This window comes from Pristiophorus japonicus, chromosome 5 (assembly GCF_044704955.1).
Source record: "Pristiophorus japonicus isolate sPriJap1 chromosome 5, sPriJap1.hap1, whole genome shotgun sequence".
Lineage (NCBI taxonomy): Eukaryota > Metazoa > Chordata > Chondrichthyes > Pristiophoridae > Pristiophorus > Pristiophorus japonicus.
The window spans coordinates 265497838-265514899 of record NC_091981.1 but is presented as its reverse complement, the minus strand read 5'-3'; the positions used below and the strand labels follow the sequence as shown (position 1 = coordinate 265514899).

Sequence of the window (17062 nt, the reverse complement as noted above, 5' to 3'; positions counted from 1 at the left end):
AAAAGATCCCATGGCAATATTTTAAAGAAGAGCAGGGGAGTTACACTACCGGTGTCCTGGCCAATATTTATCCCCCAATCAACATTACTGAAAGAATATCTGGTCATTATTACATTACTGTTTGAGGGAGCTTGCTGTGCGCAAATTGGCTGCCACGTTTCCTACATTACAACAGTGACTACATTTCAAAAGTACTTAATTGGCTGTAAAGCGCTTTGGGATATCCAGAGGTCGCAAGAGGTGCTATTTAAATGCAAGCTTTTCTTTTATCTCTCCTTTCATTTCTCCTCCCGGATACTCTTGCCTCCCAAATCCCTATTCCAATCCTTCATTACTCTTCGACCTTCCTACTCTCCTGCCGCTGTCCCAGGCTTGACTCCCTCTCAGATAAGTCCACAACTTCCCTCTTTTGGAATCCTTTGAAGAGCCTGTTGAGGCTCTCGCACTGTCTCCTTACAAGCAGCAACCCCAACAGTCCCATCGCACTCTCTCGCCAACGTTTCCGCCCAGCACATCCACTGGGTGCTAATCTTGCCAATCTTCTCCCCGTCCAGCTCACCCCTTCCAGCGCTGACCCTGTGGACACTGGCAGTGGGTCAGCCATCATCGCCCCTCTCCGTATCTCCCTCCAGAATGCCCATTCACTTGCGAACGAGGCCTTTGCCATCCATGAGCTTATTGTGGATGATTGCATCGACATCATGGCCGTGACAGAAACCTGGCTGAGGGGTGTTGATACCTTACCCTTAAATGAAGTCTCCCCGCCTGGCTATACCGTTCACCAATTGCCCCGCCCAGACCGCCGTGGTGGCGATGTGGGTCTCATCACCAAATCGACTCTGGATCAGTTCCCATGGACTGGAGGGTAGCTAATGTAACCCCACTTTTAAAAAAGGAGGAAGAGAGAAAACAGGTAATTATAGACCGGTTAGCCTGACATCAGTAGTGGGGAAAATGTTGGAATCAATTATAAAAGATGAAATAGCAGCGCATTTGGAAAGCAGTGACAGGATCGGTCCAGGTCAGCATGGATTTATGAAAGGGAAATTATGCTTGACAAATCTAGAATTTTTTGAGGATGTAACTAGTAGAGTGGACAAGGGAGAACCAGTGGATGTGGTGTATTTGGACTTTCAAAAGGCTTTTGACAAGGTCCCACACAAGAGATTGGTGTGCAAAATTAAAGCACATGGTATTGGGGGTAACGTACTGACGTGGCTAGAGAACTGGTTGGCAGACAGGAAGCAGAGAGTCGGGATAAACTGGTCCCTTTCAGAATGACAGGCAGTGACTAGTGGGGTGCCACACGGCTCAGTGCTGGGACCCCAGCTATTTACAATATACATTAATGATTTAGATGCAGGAATTGAGTGTAATATCTCCAAGTTTGCAGATGACACTAAACTGGGTGGCGGTGTGAGCTATGAGGAGGAAGCTAAGAGGCTGTAGGGTGACTTGGGCAGGTTAGGTGAGTGGGCAAATGCATGGCAGATGCAGTATAATGTGGATAAATGTGAGGTTATCCATTTTGGGGGCAAAAACACGAAGGCAGAATATTATCTGAATGGCGGCAGATTAGGAAAAGGGGAGATGCAACGAGACCTGGGTGTCATGGTACATCAGTCATTGAAAGTTGGCATGCAGGTACAGCAGGCGGTGAAGAAGGCAAATGGCATGTTGGCCTTCACAGCGAGAGGATTTGAGTATAGTAGCAGGGAGGTCTTACTGCAGTTGTATAAGGCCTTGGTGAGCCCTCACCTGGAATATTGTGTTTAGTTTTGGTCTCTGAATCTGAGGAAGGACGTTCTTGCTATTGAGGGAGTGCAATGAAGTTTCACCAGACTGATTCCCGGGATGGCAGAACTGACAGAGACTGGATCGACCGGGCCTGTATTCACTGGAGTTTAGAAGGATGAGAAGGGATCGCATAGAAACATATAAAATTCTGTCGAGATTGGACAGGTTAGATGCAGGAAGAATGTTCCCGATGTTGGGGAAGTCCAGAACCAGAGGACACAGTCTAAGGATAAGGAGTAAGCCATTTAGGACTGAGATGAGGAGAAACTTCTTCACTCAGAAAGTTGTTAACCGCAGAGAGTCATTGATGCCAGTTCATGGATATATTCAAGAGGGAGTTAGATATGGCCCTTACGGCTATAGGGATCAAGGGGTATGGAGAGAAAGGAGGAAAGGGGTACTGAGGTGAATGATCAACCATGATCTTATTGAATGGCGGTGCAGGCTCGAAGGGTCGAATGGCCTACTCCTGCACCTATTTTCTATGTTTCTATGTTTCCATCATACCTTGGTTTACCCCACTACGCCTCCGGCACATTCCTCTCCTTTGAGCATCTCACCTTATTCCACCCCTCTCATTTAAATTCTCATTCTCTATCGCCCATCCAAGTACCATAAACATTTTATTCGCGTGATATCTGCACTGCTTTTCTCTCTCAGAATCTGTATCGAGCAGCTTCTCATCCTTGGTGATTTCAACCTCCATCTCAAATCATTATGCACTCTCTCGTCTGAGTTCACTAGCCTCCTATCCTCCCATAATCTCTCCCTCCATATAAACTCCCCGACTCATATTCACGGCCCCTCTCGACCTTGGCATCTCTCGTGACCTCGCTATTTCCATCGTGTCAATCTCAGATAGGGCACTCTCTGACCACTTCCTCGTATCGCTCTCCACCCACATCCCCCCACAACCCTACTTCCTTCTGTGTCCACTCCTGGAAAAATAATTCTCTCCAAACTCTCTTACAACTGCACTTACGAAATCCCAACTGTCCAGGCTTTGGCCCTCCATTCACCACGACATTTCTGCAGCCACCGATTTGCTCAACCACGTCCTCACCACTTTTGATGCCCTAGTCCCTACTAAAACAATTGCTCTCTCTCATCCTTACCGGTCCCACTGGTACAGCCCTCATCTTCGTTCCCTTAAGTCCAAGGGACGCAGACTTGAACGGATATGGCGGACATAGAAACATAGAAAAATAGGTGCAGGAGCAGGCCATTCAGCCCTTCTAGCCTGCACCGCCATTCAATGAGTTCATGGCTGAACATGAAACTTCAGTACCCACTTCCTGCTTTCTCGCCATAACCCTTGATCCCCCGAGTAGTAAGGACTTCATCTAACTCCCTTTTGAATATATTTAGTGAATTGGCCTCAACTACTTTCTGTGGTAGAGAATTCCACAGGTTCACCACTCTCTGGCTGAAGAAGTTTCTCCTCATCTCGGTCCTAAATGGCTTACCCCTTATCCTCAGACTGTGACCCCTGGTTCTGGACTTCCCCAACATTGGGAACATTCTTCCTGCATCTAACCTGTCTAAACCCGTCAGAATTTTAAACGTTTCTATGAGGTCCCCTCTCATTCTTCTGAACTCCAGTGAATACAAGCCCAGTTGATTCAGTCTTTCTTGATAGGTCAGTCCCGCCATCCCGGGAATCAGTCTGGTGAATCTTCGCTGCACTCCCTCAATAGCAAGAATGTCCTTCCTCAAGTTAGGAGACCAAAACTGTACACAATACTCCAGGTGTGGCCTCACCAAGGCCCTGTACAACTGTAGCAACACCTCCCTGCCCCTGTATTCAAATCCCCTCGCTATGAAGGCCAACATGCCATTTGCTTTCTTAACCGCCTGCTGTACCTGCATGCTAACCTTCAATGACTGATGTACCATGACACCCAGGTCTCGTTGCACCTTCCCTTTTCCTAATCTGTCACCATTCAGATAATAGTCTGTCTCTCTGTTTTTACCACCAAAGTGGATAACCTCACATTTATCCACATTATACTTCATCTGCCATGCATTTGCCCACTCACCTAACCGATCCAAGTCACTCTGCAGCCCAATAGCATCCTCCTCGCAGCTCACACTGCCACCCAACTTAGTGTCATCCGCAAATTTGGAGATACTGCATTTAATCCCCTCGTCTAAATCATTAATGTACAATGTAAACAGCTGGGGCCCCAGCACAGAACCCTTGCGGCACCCTACTAGTCACTGCCTGCCATTCTGAAAAGTATCCGTTTACTCCTACTCTTTGCTTCCTGTCTGACAACCAGTTCTCAATCCACGTCAGCACACTACCCCCAATCCCATGTGCTTTAACTTTGCACATTAATCTCTTGTGTGGGACCTTGTCGAAAGCTTTCTGAAAGTCCAAATATACCACATAAACTGGTTCTCCTTTGTCCACTTTACTGGAAACATCCTCAAAAAATTCCAGAAGATTTGTCAAGCATGATTTCCCTTTCACAAATCCATGCTGACTTGGACCTATCATGTCACCATTTTCCAGATGCACTGCTATGACATCCTTAATAATTGATTCCATCATAAAGCACTATCGGGTCCTGCTCTCGTCTGGCAAAATTGCTCACTATTCCAGAATCACTCTGGAATGCAAAGATAAACCTCGTCTTCTTAAACCCCTATCCCCTGTCTCCTCCACCCTCACCTCCAAGAAGTGTGAGGAGCTCAGGGACTTCTTTGTCTCTTAAGATTGAGTCCATCTGTTTCGCTGCCTCTGCTACTTCCCTTCATAACCCTAGCCCACCAAGCCTAATTTCCTAAGATTCCCTCCTGCCCTAGCCCTGAACTCGTATCTTTCTCCAGTTTCTCTCTGATTGCCCCTCATGACCTTTCCGAGCCCACCCTGTCCATGAGACCCACTTGCTGCTCCCTTTCTATTCCCACCAAACTGCTGACCACCCAACTTGCTTTTCTGGCTCCCGTTAGCTGATACTGTTCATGGTTCTCTCTCCTCAGGTACAATCCCTCTCTCCTTCAAATCTGTCATCATCCCTCTCCTCAAAAAAAAATCCTTGACCCCTCCGTACTTGCAAACTACCACCCCATCTCCCACCTTCCTTTCCTCTCCAAAGTCCTTGAACACGTTGTCACCTCCCAAATCCATGCACACCTTTCCCGCAACTCCATTTTCTGAATCCCTCCCATCAGATTTCCACCCCGCATACAGTAGTGAAACGGCTCTCATCAAAGTCACAAATTACATCCTTTGTGACTGTGACAAAGGTAAACTATCCCTGCTCGTCCTTCTCGACTTGTCTGCAGCCTTTGACACAGTAGACCACGCCATCCTCCTCTGCACTGTCGTTCAGCTGGGTGGGACTGCAGTCACCTGGTTCCGTTTTTATCTATCTAATCGTAGCCAGAGAATTACCTGCAATGGCATCTGTTCCCGCCCCCACATCGTTACCTCTGGTATCCGCCAAGGATCCATCCATGGCTCCGTCCTATTTCTCTTCAACATATGGCCCTTGGGGACAACATTCGAAAACAGCGTCAGTATCCACATACATGCTGACAGCACCCAGCTCTACCTCACCACCACTTCTCTCGCCCTCTCCACGGTCTCTAAATTGTCAGACTGCTTGCCTGGTATCCAGTTCTGGATGAGCAGAAATTTTCTCCAATTGAATATTGGGAAGACTGAAGCCATTGTTTTCTGTCCCCGCCACAAACTCCGTTCCCCAGGCACTGGCTCCATCCCTCTCCCTATCATCTGTCTGAAGCTGAACCAGACTGGTCGCAACCTTGGTGTCATATTTTACTGGGAAATGAGCTTCCGGTCACATATCAAGCACATAAGACCGCCTATTTAGATCTCCATAACATCGCCTGCCTCAGCTCATCCGCTGCTGAAACCCTCATTCATGCCTTTGCTAACTCTAGACCTGACTATTCCAATGCATTCCTGGCTGGCCTCCCACGTAAACCTGAGGTCATCGAAAACTCGGCTGCCCGTGTCCTAACTCGCACTAAGTCCCATTCAACCATCACCCCTGTGCTCACTGACCTAAACTGGCTCTCGGTTGAGCAACATCCAAAATTTTCATCCTTGTTTACAAATCCCTCCATGGCCTCGCCCCTGCCCTCCCTATCTCTAATCTCCAGCCCCACAACCCTTCCCCCCGCCTTCTGCACTCCTCTAATTCTGCTCTCTTGAGCATCCCTGATTATAATCGCTCAATCATTGTGAGGTTATCCACTTCAGTACTGAGGGAGTGCTGCAATGTCAGAGGTGCTATGTTTTGGATGAGACGTTAAACCTCAGGTGGACGTAAAAGATCCCATGGCAATATTTTAAAGAAGAGCAGGGGAGTTACACCCGGTGTCCTGGCCAATATTTATCGCCCAATCAACATTACTAAAAGAATATCTGGTCATTATCACATTACTGTTTGAGGGAGCTTGCTGTGCGCAAATTGGTGCCACGTTTCCGACATTACAACAGTGACTACATTTCAAAAGTACTTAATTGGCTGTAAAGCGCTTTGGGATATCCAGAGGTTGCGAGAGGTACTATTTAAATGCAAGCTTTTCTTTTATCTCTCCTCCCGGATACTCTGCCTTCCCAAATCCCTACTCCAATCCTTCATTACTCTTTGACCTTCCTACTCTCCTGCTGCCATCCTAGGCTTGACTCCCTCTTAGATAAGTCCACAACTTCCCTCTGTTGGAATTCTTCGAAGAGCCCGTTGAGGCTCTCGCACTGTCTCCTTACAAGCAGCAACCCCAACAGTCCCATCGCACTCTCGCCAACATTTCCGCCCAGCACATCCACTGGGTGCTAATCTTGCCAATCTTCTCCCCGTCCAACTCACCCCTTCCAGCGCTGACCCTGTGGACACTGGCAGTGGGTCAGCCATCACTGCCCCTCTCCGTATCTCCCTCCAGAATGTCCATTTACTTGCGAACGAGGCCTTTGCCATCCACGAGCTTATCGTGGATGATTACATCGACATCATGGCCATGACAGAAACCTGGCTGAGGGGTGTTGATACCTTACCCTTAAATGAAGTCTCCCCGCCTGGCTATACCTTTCACCAATTGCCCCGCCCAGACCGCCGTAGTGACGATGTGGCTCTCATCTAGAATTTTTTGAGGATGCAACTAGCAGAGTGGACAAGGGAGAACCAGTGGATGTGGTGTATTTCGACTTTCAAAAAATTCCAGAAGATTCATGAAGCATGATTTCCCTTTCACAAATCCATGCTGACTTGGACCTATCATGTCACCTCTTTCCAAATGCACTGCTATGACATCCTTAATAATTGATTCCATCATTGTACCCACTACCGATGTCAGGCTGACCAGTCTATAATTCCGTTTTCTCTCTCCCTCCATTTTTTAAAAGTGGGGTTACATTGGCTACCCTCCACTCCATAGGAACTGATCCAGAATCTATGGAATGTTGGAAAATGACTGTCAATGCATCCGCTATTTCCAAGGCCACCTCCTTAAATACTCTGGGATGCAGACCATCAGCCCCTGGGGATTTATCGGCCTTCAATCCTATCAATTTCCCCAACACAATTTCCCGACTAATAAGGATTTCCCTCAGTTCCTCCTTCTTACTCGATCCTCTGACACCTTTTATATCCGGAAAGTTGTTTGTGTCCTCCTTAGTGAATACTGAACCAAAGTACTTATTCAATTGGTCTGCCATTTCTTTGTTCCCCGTTATGACTTCCCCTAATTCTGACTGCAGGGGACCTACGTTTGTCTTTACTAACCTTTTTCTCTTTACATATCTATAGAAGCTTTTGCAGTCCGTCTTAACGTTCCCTGCAAGCTTTCTCTCGTACTCTATTTTCCCTGCCCAAATCAAACCCTTTGTCCTCCTCTGCTGAGTTCTAAATTTCTCCCAGTCCCTGGGTTCGCTGCTATTTCTGGCCAATTTGTATGCCACTTCCTTGGCTTTAATACTATCCCTGATATCCCTTGATAGCCACGGCACGGTTGAGCCACCTCCCCTTTTTTATTTTTACACCAGACAGGGATGTACAATTGTTGTAGTTCATCCATGCGGTCTCTAAATATCTGCCATTACCCATCCACTGTCAACCCCTTAAGTATCATTCGCCAATCTATCCTAGCCAATTCATGCCTCATACCTTCAAAGTTATCCTTCTTTAAGTTCTGGACCATGGTCTCTGAATTAACGGTTTCATTCTCCATCCTAATGCAGAATTCCACCATATTATGATCACACTTCCCCAAGGGGTCTCGCACAATGAGATTGCTAATTAGTCCTCTCTCATTACACAACACTCCGTCTAAGATGGCCTCCCCCCTAGTTGGTTCCTCGACATATTGGTCTAGAAAACCATCCATGATGCACTCCAGGAAATCCTCCTCCACCATATTGCTTCCAGTTTGGTTAGCCCAATCTGTATGCATATTAAAGTCACCCATGATAACTGCTGCACCTTCATTGCATGCACCCCTAATTTCCTGTTTGAAGCCCTCCCCAACATCACTACTACTGTTTGGAGGTCTGTACACAACTCTCACTAACATTTTTTGCCCTTTGGTGTTCTGCAGCTCTACCCATATAGATTCCACATCATCCAAGCTAATGTTCTTCCTAACTATTGCATTAATCTCCTCTTTAACCAGCAATGCTACCCCACCTCCCTTTCCTTTTATGCTATCCTTCCTGAATGTTGAATACCCTTGGATGTTGAGTTCCCAGCCCTGATCATCCTGGAGCCACGTCTCTGTAATCCCAATCACATATCTGTTAACATCTATTTGCACAGTTAATTCATGCACCTTATTACGGATACTCATTGCATTAAGACACAAAGCCTTCAGGCTTGTTTTTTTAACACCCTTTGTCCTTTTAGAATTTTGCTGTACAATGGCCCTTTTTGTTCTTTGCCTTGGGTTTCTCTGCCCTCTACTTTTCCTCATCTCCTTTCTGTCTTTTGCTTTTGCCTCCTTTTTGTTTGGTTATCACTTTGGCAGACCAAAAGAGATAAGCAAATTATAATTTAAATGGAGAAACATTGCAAAGTGCTGCAGTAGTGGGACGTGGGGGACCTTGTGCATGAAACACAAAAAATATAGTATGCAGGTACAGCAAGTAATCAGGAAGGCAAATGAAATGTTGGCCTTTATTGCAAGGAGGAGAGAGTATAAAAGCAGAGAAGTCTTGCTGCAACTGTACAGGGTATTGGTGAGGCGTACAGTTTTGGTCTCCCTACTTAAGGAAGGATAATACTTGAATTGGAGCTGTTCAGAGAAAATTCACTCAGTTGATTCTGGAGATGAGGGGGTTGACTTGTGAAGATAGGTTGAGTAGATAGGGCCTATACTTATTTCAGAAGAATGAGAGGTGATCTTATCAAAACAGATAAGATAATGAGGGGGCTCGACAAGGTGGATGCAGAGGATATTTCCACTCATCGGGGACACTGAAACTAGGGGACATAGTCTTACAATAAGGGGCCACCCATTTAAAACTGATGAGGATTTTCTTCTCTCAGAGGGTTGTAAATCCCAGAGAGCTGTGGAGGCTGGGTCATTGAATATATTTAAGGCAGAGATAGAGAGATTTTTGAGCGATAAATGAATAAAGGGTTATGGGGAGTGGGCAGGGAAGTGGAGCCAAGTCCATGATCAGATCAGCCATGATCTTATTAAATGGCGGAACAGGCTCGAGGGCCCAAATGGCCTGCTCCTGCTATTTCTTATGTGATGGAATACTTTGCACTTTGCCTGGATAAGTGCAGCTCCAACAATAATGAAGCCGCCCATCATCCAGGACAAAGCAGCCTGCTTGATCGACACCCCATCCACCACCTTAAACATTCACTCCCTCCACCACCGGCACAACATGGCTACAGTATGTACCATCTGCAAGATGCACTGCAGCAACTCAGCAAGGTTTCTTAGTGGATCTAAAACAAGTAAAAACAATGACAATGTTGAAAATAATTGGACTTAAGGTAGACAAATCTCCAGGAACTGATGGTACCCATCCCAGAATAGTCAAATAAATGTCAGGAAGTTTCAGATGCATTTGTTATACCTTTTGAAAGAAGTTCCTTAGATTTTGGAATTGTGCTTTTAGATTGGAAAGTTGAGAGATAGGGAGGAGGAGGGGTGGGAAAGCAGGAGGAGAAGACCTACAAAAGCTGGTAAGGATATCCTTTGAAATATATTTTTTTATAATTTTGGTTTATTAAATATTTATCTACTGCAACCTTTATTACACATACACTAAACATCTTTATACATTATTCAGTTCTAATAAAAGTCAAAAGTAATTTATTTACCAATCACAGGTTTTTACAACACCAGCAATGTTATTTTTTTTACAAAGTTTTTCATTGCATCATGTTTTGTATAATATACAATCACCATCTATTGATTCTCACTACAATATTATAGTATGTTTCAGTGACATCTCCTGGTAGACACTTGTAATCTAGAACCAAAGTACAAAACTTCATTATTTTCAACACTTCTAGTATGAAAATAGATTTTTTTTTAAAGTTTCAGCTTACATTTTCTGATTCATTCTAACTGGTACAAGTAACCAAATAAGGTTCGATAGATATACATGGCAAATGCAATTTAAAATTACATTAGAATAGGTATGTGCAAATAGAAATATATTTCCATGAAACATCTTACAAAATAAAAACATTGTGAGTGTTGCTGTTTGAATGCATCAGCGTCCCTTTATGTTGACAGTGAAGATAACAAACAGACAGAACCCACCGCCACCTACACCAGTTTACAGGTGCAACAGATCTTCCAGATGCTTGTTTGAAGATGCATACAAGGCCCTGCAACACAGTAAAATCCATCACCATAACGTAAATTGCACTTCAGCCAAATTATATTCAGCACAGAAATCTCGTGGTCATGTTTCGAGCCATGTCTGATTTCCGCGCACAAAACCGCACCGCAAGCGTATCTCCCCTCCCTCAGGTCGATCCAGGCCCTCGCGCAGCGCAGCAGAAGCTGTGGGGGAGGTGGAGCCAGATCCCGGCGCTGAAAACAGTGCCGGGACGTCTGTAAATGCACGCTACAATGTGCACGCATGTGTAGTAACTCCAGGCGCCGAGGCTGTGTGGGAGGGGCCCGAAGCACGTTGCCCCTAGCCCTGGCCAAATGGGCTCACTGGGGTGGCGAAGATCGACTGGACCTCCCTCCTCGAGCTTCTGCTGTGGCTCCGGCATTCTCCCGCACCCCCCACCTCCCACTCTCTCCTGCAAACCCCCTCCCCCAAGCTCCCGCTCTCTCCCGCAGCCCCCCCGCCCAGCTCCTGGTCCGGCTCTCCCCCCGCCCCTCCTCTCTCCCCGCCCCCCCCCCATCTCTCCTCTCCTCCCCTCCCCCCATCTTCCCTCCCTTCCTCCTCCCCTTCCCCTTCCTCCCACCTCCTCCTCCCTTTCCTCCCAGTCAGAAACAGACACTGACAGAGAGAGAGAGAGACACTGACAGAGAGAGAAAGAGAGACACATTGAGAGAGACAGAGAGAGACACTCACACTGGGGGGGGGGGGGGTCCCAGCATGCTGTTGGAGGGCTCCCGGTGCTGCACTTGAGTAGAAACTTAATTTTTTGTTTATTGATTTTTTAATTTTTTTTGATTGATTTATTGGTTGATTTATTTAGCATTTATTATTGATGGCTCTTTATTTGTAAAAGTGATGTGTTTCATGTTTGTAAACTCCCCCACACCCCCCATCTCTCTCCCTTACGCCTGATTTTGTAAATGTCGGCAAAGTTTTTCTTAGCGTACAAAAATCTACGCTTACTACATTCTAAGTTAGCTTGGAGCAAGTTTTCACTGCCGAAACTTGCAAAACAGGCATAAGTGGCTAGACACGCCCCCCTTTTGAAAAAAAAAAATCGGTTCTAAAATGAAACTGTTCAAACTCACTGGGCCCAAGTTTCGGCGAGCTGGACGCCCGTTTATCCCGCTCAAAAGTGCACAGGAAAAAAACTCAGATATTCTCCAGCTCCTCGGAGGTCTTCAGCAGCTTGGCACGGCGCGCACAGAACAGCAGGGGGCGGAGCCAGACACTTGCACTGATTCTCTAAGCAGTGGGGGGGCAGGCCTAATTTAAATAAGGCAACGTCGTGCCGCACGCGCAGTGTGAAACAAACATTGGCACTCGGCCACTTTTAAAGGGACTAGAGGAAAAGTGAAGATTTGTCTCGTGGACCCCTGGAAAGGCTTGTGATTTAATTTTAGTGCTATTTTTTTGTGTGAAGGAGTGCTTTTAGCAGCACTGTTGAAATCAGTGAGTGCAGCTTTTCACTGCTAAACTTGCAGAACAGGTGCTGCATCGGTGCATGCAAATTAAGGACCGAGTGTTTTGAGAAATAAGAGTGTCAATTCAACTTTACAAGGGATCAACATCCACCAAGAACAAAGAATTTTTGCATGAGGAAGTGGAGATATTAGTCAACGTAATTGAGCAGAGATGGCAGGAGCGAGATACCAGCAACAGAGGTCGCATAAAAGTGCCACCAAAAGAAATGAAGAAACGCTGGAACCAAGTTGCAGAAGATTACTGCGCAGTGGTGCATACCCTGAGATCTGGAAGTCAGTGTAAAAAGAAATGGCACGACCTTGGTCAAGTCGTCAGTGTAAGTAATATTTTCCATTTTTAATTTAATCGTAATTGTAACTTGGCTATCTGTATGTGCCACCTTGCAGACTGACGCACTCTGTAAAAAAAGTTATATTTTACTCTTTGCAGAAGAAATTGGCCCACAACAAAAGGGAGGCAACTCGGACAGGAGGAGGCGTGCCCAATCTGCATCCACTGACACCCTTGGAACAAAGGGTAGCTGCTCTGATGAGTCGTACAAGGAGAACAGCAATCAGTACAGCACAAGCTGGGCCCGCATGCGAGAAAGAGGGCAAGTCCTGAAAATGCATCGTGGCCCTTTAAATCAACCTGCTGCCTGGCCTGCTATGTGTGAGAGTACTCATGCCACCCATCCGGCCCTCTCCCTTGCTGTTAAACATTTGACTGTTCTGATGTGTTTTGCGGAACATGATGATGATGATGATGGATGGGTGACGACGACGACGTCGACGCTGCTGCTACTGCCGCCGCCAACCCTGAGGATATAGAACAAGAACCACAACCAGATGCGGGCGAACCAGACTGGATGATGGCAGCGATGACTGAAATGTCTGCAGGGGAGAGTTTCCAAATTAATGTTTATGAGCCCCCATCAAGGGCCATCAGAGTTTCAACCCCGAGCATAGGTTTTGGTTCTACCTTCCATGGTTTTGATTCTGATGTTGCGGGTCCCAGTGGTGCTGCTGGTATAATGCAGCATTCTACAGTCAGTGCAATACCGTCCGAGCCTGCGCCTCCCACTCACATAGGTTCCAGTTCCACCTTCTATGGTTTTGATTCCGATGCTGCGGGTCCCAGTGCTGCTGCTGATATCATGGAGCCGTTTACACCCATTCACCCACCATCCCAGCCAACGGCTCGCACTCGAGTGCTGTCGTCTGGAACACAGAGCGTCCCACAGTCCCAGCCCACGCCTCCCTGTGTAGTGGTGCCGCTTGCAACACTGAGCGTCCCATCGTCCGTGCCCGCGCCTCCCAGTGTAGTGCTGCCACGAGGCAGACTCAGGCAGAGGAGAAGGAGATTGGAGACACACTCTCCTGAGATGCAGCGTGCAACAGATGCAGCTCAGGTTGTGGCATTGGGTATGGAGACCAATGAGCTTACCCGATCACTCATCGGTGGCGTCAGTGCAGTGGGTGAAGAGTTGACGGTCCTGACGGGAGAAATAGCAGTAATGACATGGGAACTTAGGGAGGGAATGTCCGAGGGAGTGCAATCGACGGCACAGGCCATCAAGGGATGGCATGCAAATGACGGCACAGGCCATCAGGGAGGGCATGCAAGTGTCGGCACAGGCCGTCAGGGAGGGCCTGGTTGAGGTAGCTGCTGCAATAAGGGCACACAGTCTGGCCAATCAAATGACACCCCCATGAAGAAGTGAACATTCACTGAGATATGAATGATCTCGTTGTACAAGGCCCCTTGGGGAAGAGTGACCATAATATGGTGGAATTCTACATTAGGATAGAGAATGAAACAGTTAATTCAGAGACCATGGTCCAGAACTTAAAGAAGGGTAACTTTGAAGGTATGAGGCGTGAATTTACTAGGATAGATTGCCGAATGATACTTAAAGGGTTGACAGTGGATGGGCAATGGCAGACATTTAGAGACCTCATGGATGAACTACAACAATTGTACATCCCTGTCTGGCATAAAAATAAAAAAGGGAAGGTGGCTCAACCGTGGCTATCAAGGGAAATCAGAGATAGTATTAAAGCCAAGGAAGTGGCATACAAATTGGCCAGAAATAGCAGCGAACCCGGGGACTGGGAGAAATGTAGTAGTCAGCAGAAGAGGACAAAGGGTTTGATTAGGGCAGGGAAAATAGAGTGCGAGAGGAAGCTTGCAGGGAACATTAAGATGGACTGCAAAAGCTTCTATAGATATGTAAAGAGAAAAAGGTTAGTAAAGACAAACGTAGGTCCCCTGCAGTCAGAATCAGGGGAAGTCATAACGGGGAACAAAGAAATGGCAGACCAATTGAACAAGTTCAGTATTTACTAAAGAGGACACAAACAATCTTCCTGAAATAAAACGGTCAGAGGGTCGAGTAAGAAGGAGGAACCGAGGGAAATCCTTAAAAGTCGGAAAATTGTGTTGGGGAAATTGATGGGATTGAAGGCCAATAAATCCCCAGGGCCTGATGAGTCTGCATCCCAGAGTACTTAGAGGTGGCCTTGGAAATAGCGGATGCATTGACAGTCATTTTCCAACATTCCATTGACTCTGGATCAGTTCCTATGGAGTGGAGGGTAACCAATGTAACCCCACTTTTTAAAAATGGAGGGAGAGAGAAAACAGGGAATTATAGACTGGTCAGCCTGACATCGGTAGTGGGTAAAATGATGGAATCAATTATTTAGGATGTCATAGCAGCGCATTTGGAAAGAGGTGACATGATTTGTGAAAGGGAAATCATGCTTGACAAATCTTCTGGAATTTTTTGAGGATGTTTCAAGTAGAGTGGACAAGGGAGAACCAGTTGATGTGGTGTATTTGGACTTTCAGAAGGCTTTCGACAAGGTCCCACACAAGAGATTAATATGCAAAGTTAAAGCACATGGGATTGGGGGTAGTGTGCTGACGTGGATTGAGAACTGGTTGTCAGACAGGAAGTAAAGAGTAGGAGTAAATGGATACTTTTCAGAATGGCAGGCAGTGACTAGTGGGATACTGCAAGGTTCTGTGCTGGGGCCCCAGCTGTTTACATTGTACATTAATGATTTAGACGAGGGGATTAAATGTAGTATCTCCAAATTTGCGGATGATACTAAGTTGGGTGGCAGTGTGAGCTGCAAGGAGGATGCTATGAGGTTGTAGAGTGACTTGGATGGGGGTAGGTGAGTGGGCAAATGCATGGCAGATGAAGTATAATGTGGATAAATGTGAGGTTATCTACTTTGGTGATAAAAACAGAGACAGACTATTATCTGAATGGTGACAGATTAGGAAAAGGGGAGATGCAACGAGACCTGGGTGTCATGGTACATTCGTCATTGAAAGTTGGCATGCAGGTACAGCAAGCGGTTAAGAAAGCAAATGGCATGTTGGCCTTCATAGCGAGGGGATTTGAGTACAGGGGCAGGGAGGTGTTACTACAGTTGTACAGGGCCTTGGTGAGGCCACACCTGGAGTATTGTGTACAGTTTTGGTCTCCTAACTTGAGGAAGGACATTCTTGCTATTGAGGGAATGCAGCGAAGGTTCACCAGACTGATTCCCGGGATGGCAGGACTGACATATCAAGAAATACTGTATCAACTGGGCTTGTATTCACTGGAGTTCAGAAGAATGAGAGGGGACCTCATAGAAACATTTAAAATTCTGGCGGGTTTAGACAAGTTAGATGCAGGAAGAATGTTCCCAATGTTGGGGAAGTCCAGAACCAGGGGTCACAGTCTAAGGATAAGAGGTAAGCCATTTAGGACCGAGATGAGGAGAAACTTCTTCACCCAGAGTGGTGAACCTGTGGAATTCTCTACCATAGAAAGTTGTTGAGGCCAATTCATTAAATATATTCAAAAAGGAGTTAGATGTAGTCCTTACTACTAGGGGGATCAAGGGGTATGGCGAGAAAGCAGGAATGGGGTACTGAAGTTGCATGTTCAGCCATGAACTCATTGAATGGCGGTGCAGGCTCAAAGGGCCAAATGGCCTACTCCTGCACCTATTTTCTGTTTCGATGAGACATGGTTGCAGCTTTCCTTTGCTGCTTTTGTTCTTGTTCTTGATGTCGCTGTAGTAGCATTTTTCAAATTGAAATTGTTTAAGTTTTGTAACTTTACAACGTATAAGTGATCTCAGGGTTTTCAAGTGATCTTATAGTGTAAATGCTCTCATATTCTGTAACTTATTTAATTTTGTATCTAAAAAGTAATCTTGAAGTTTAAGTGATCTTAAGAGTGTAAGATTTTTCACATTGAGATTGTTTTGTAACTTTACAAGTTTATAAGTGATCTTAAAGTCTTTAAGTGATCTTCAAGAGTCATATTAAAAAGTATAGTTTGATACAACAAATATTTTATTACAGTGACGTTAACTTTTCAATAAAATATTTTTTCATTAAAACTGTTTCATGTTCCATTAACACAACACAACGTAGGAACAACTGCAAAGAATAAACATGTCCATGCGCAACAGTGGTCACAGAGCTCTCAGGCACCAGTAGTTGAAGCGTTCACGGATGAGCTGCTGGTGCAAAGCTCGAGCAATCGTTAAAGGGGCACGATGGACGGCCCTCCTCCGACCTCATGCTCCGGCATCAGGCACTTGCAAGCTTTCCTGATCGTCGTCATCATCCACATCCTGCTGTTCCGTAATATTATCATGCACTGGACCCTCACGTGGTTTTCTGGTTCCACTACCAGCTCCTGCTGCCTCATGGTGGCTAAGTTATGAAGCATGCAGCTCACAACAGTGAAGTGACCGACAATCTGAGGAGAGTATAGCAACTGTCCTCCAGAATGGTCCAGGCATCGGAATCGCTGTTTCAATATGCCAATGGTCCTCTCAATGATGCTGCACGTCGCAATGTGCGCCATGTTATATTGATGGTCAGCTTCTGTCCGTGTCACGCGTAGGGGTGTCACGAGCCAGGTGGTCAGACCGTACCCTTTGTCCC

At 46.2% G+C, this 17062-nt stretch overlaps 1 protein-coding gene across 3 annotated transcripts in view; it reads right to left on the bottom strand.

The window, feature by feature from the left end:
- Nucleotides 1-10042: 10042 nt before the first annotated feature.
- Nucleotides 10043-17062, bottom strand: part of ncapg2 (non-SMC condensin II complex, subunit G2) — an 82328-nt gene continuing 75308 nt past the window's right edge. For all 3 annotated transcript variants that reach the window (XM_070880095.1, XM_070880096.1, XM_070880097.1), the window contains one exon: nucleotides 10043-10622. In XM_070880095.1, the coding sequence (XP_070736196.1) occupies nucleotides 10571-10622 (52 nt within the window). In that variant the 3' untranslated portion in view covers nucleotides 10043-10570. The remainder of the gene's footprint in view (nucleotides 10623-17062) is intronic.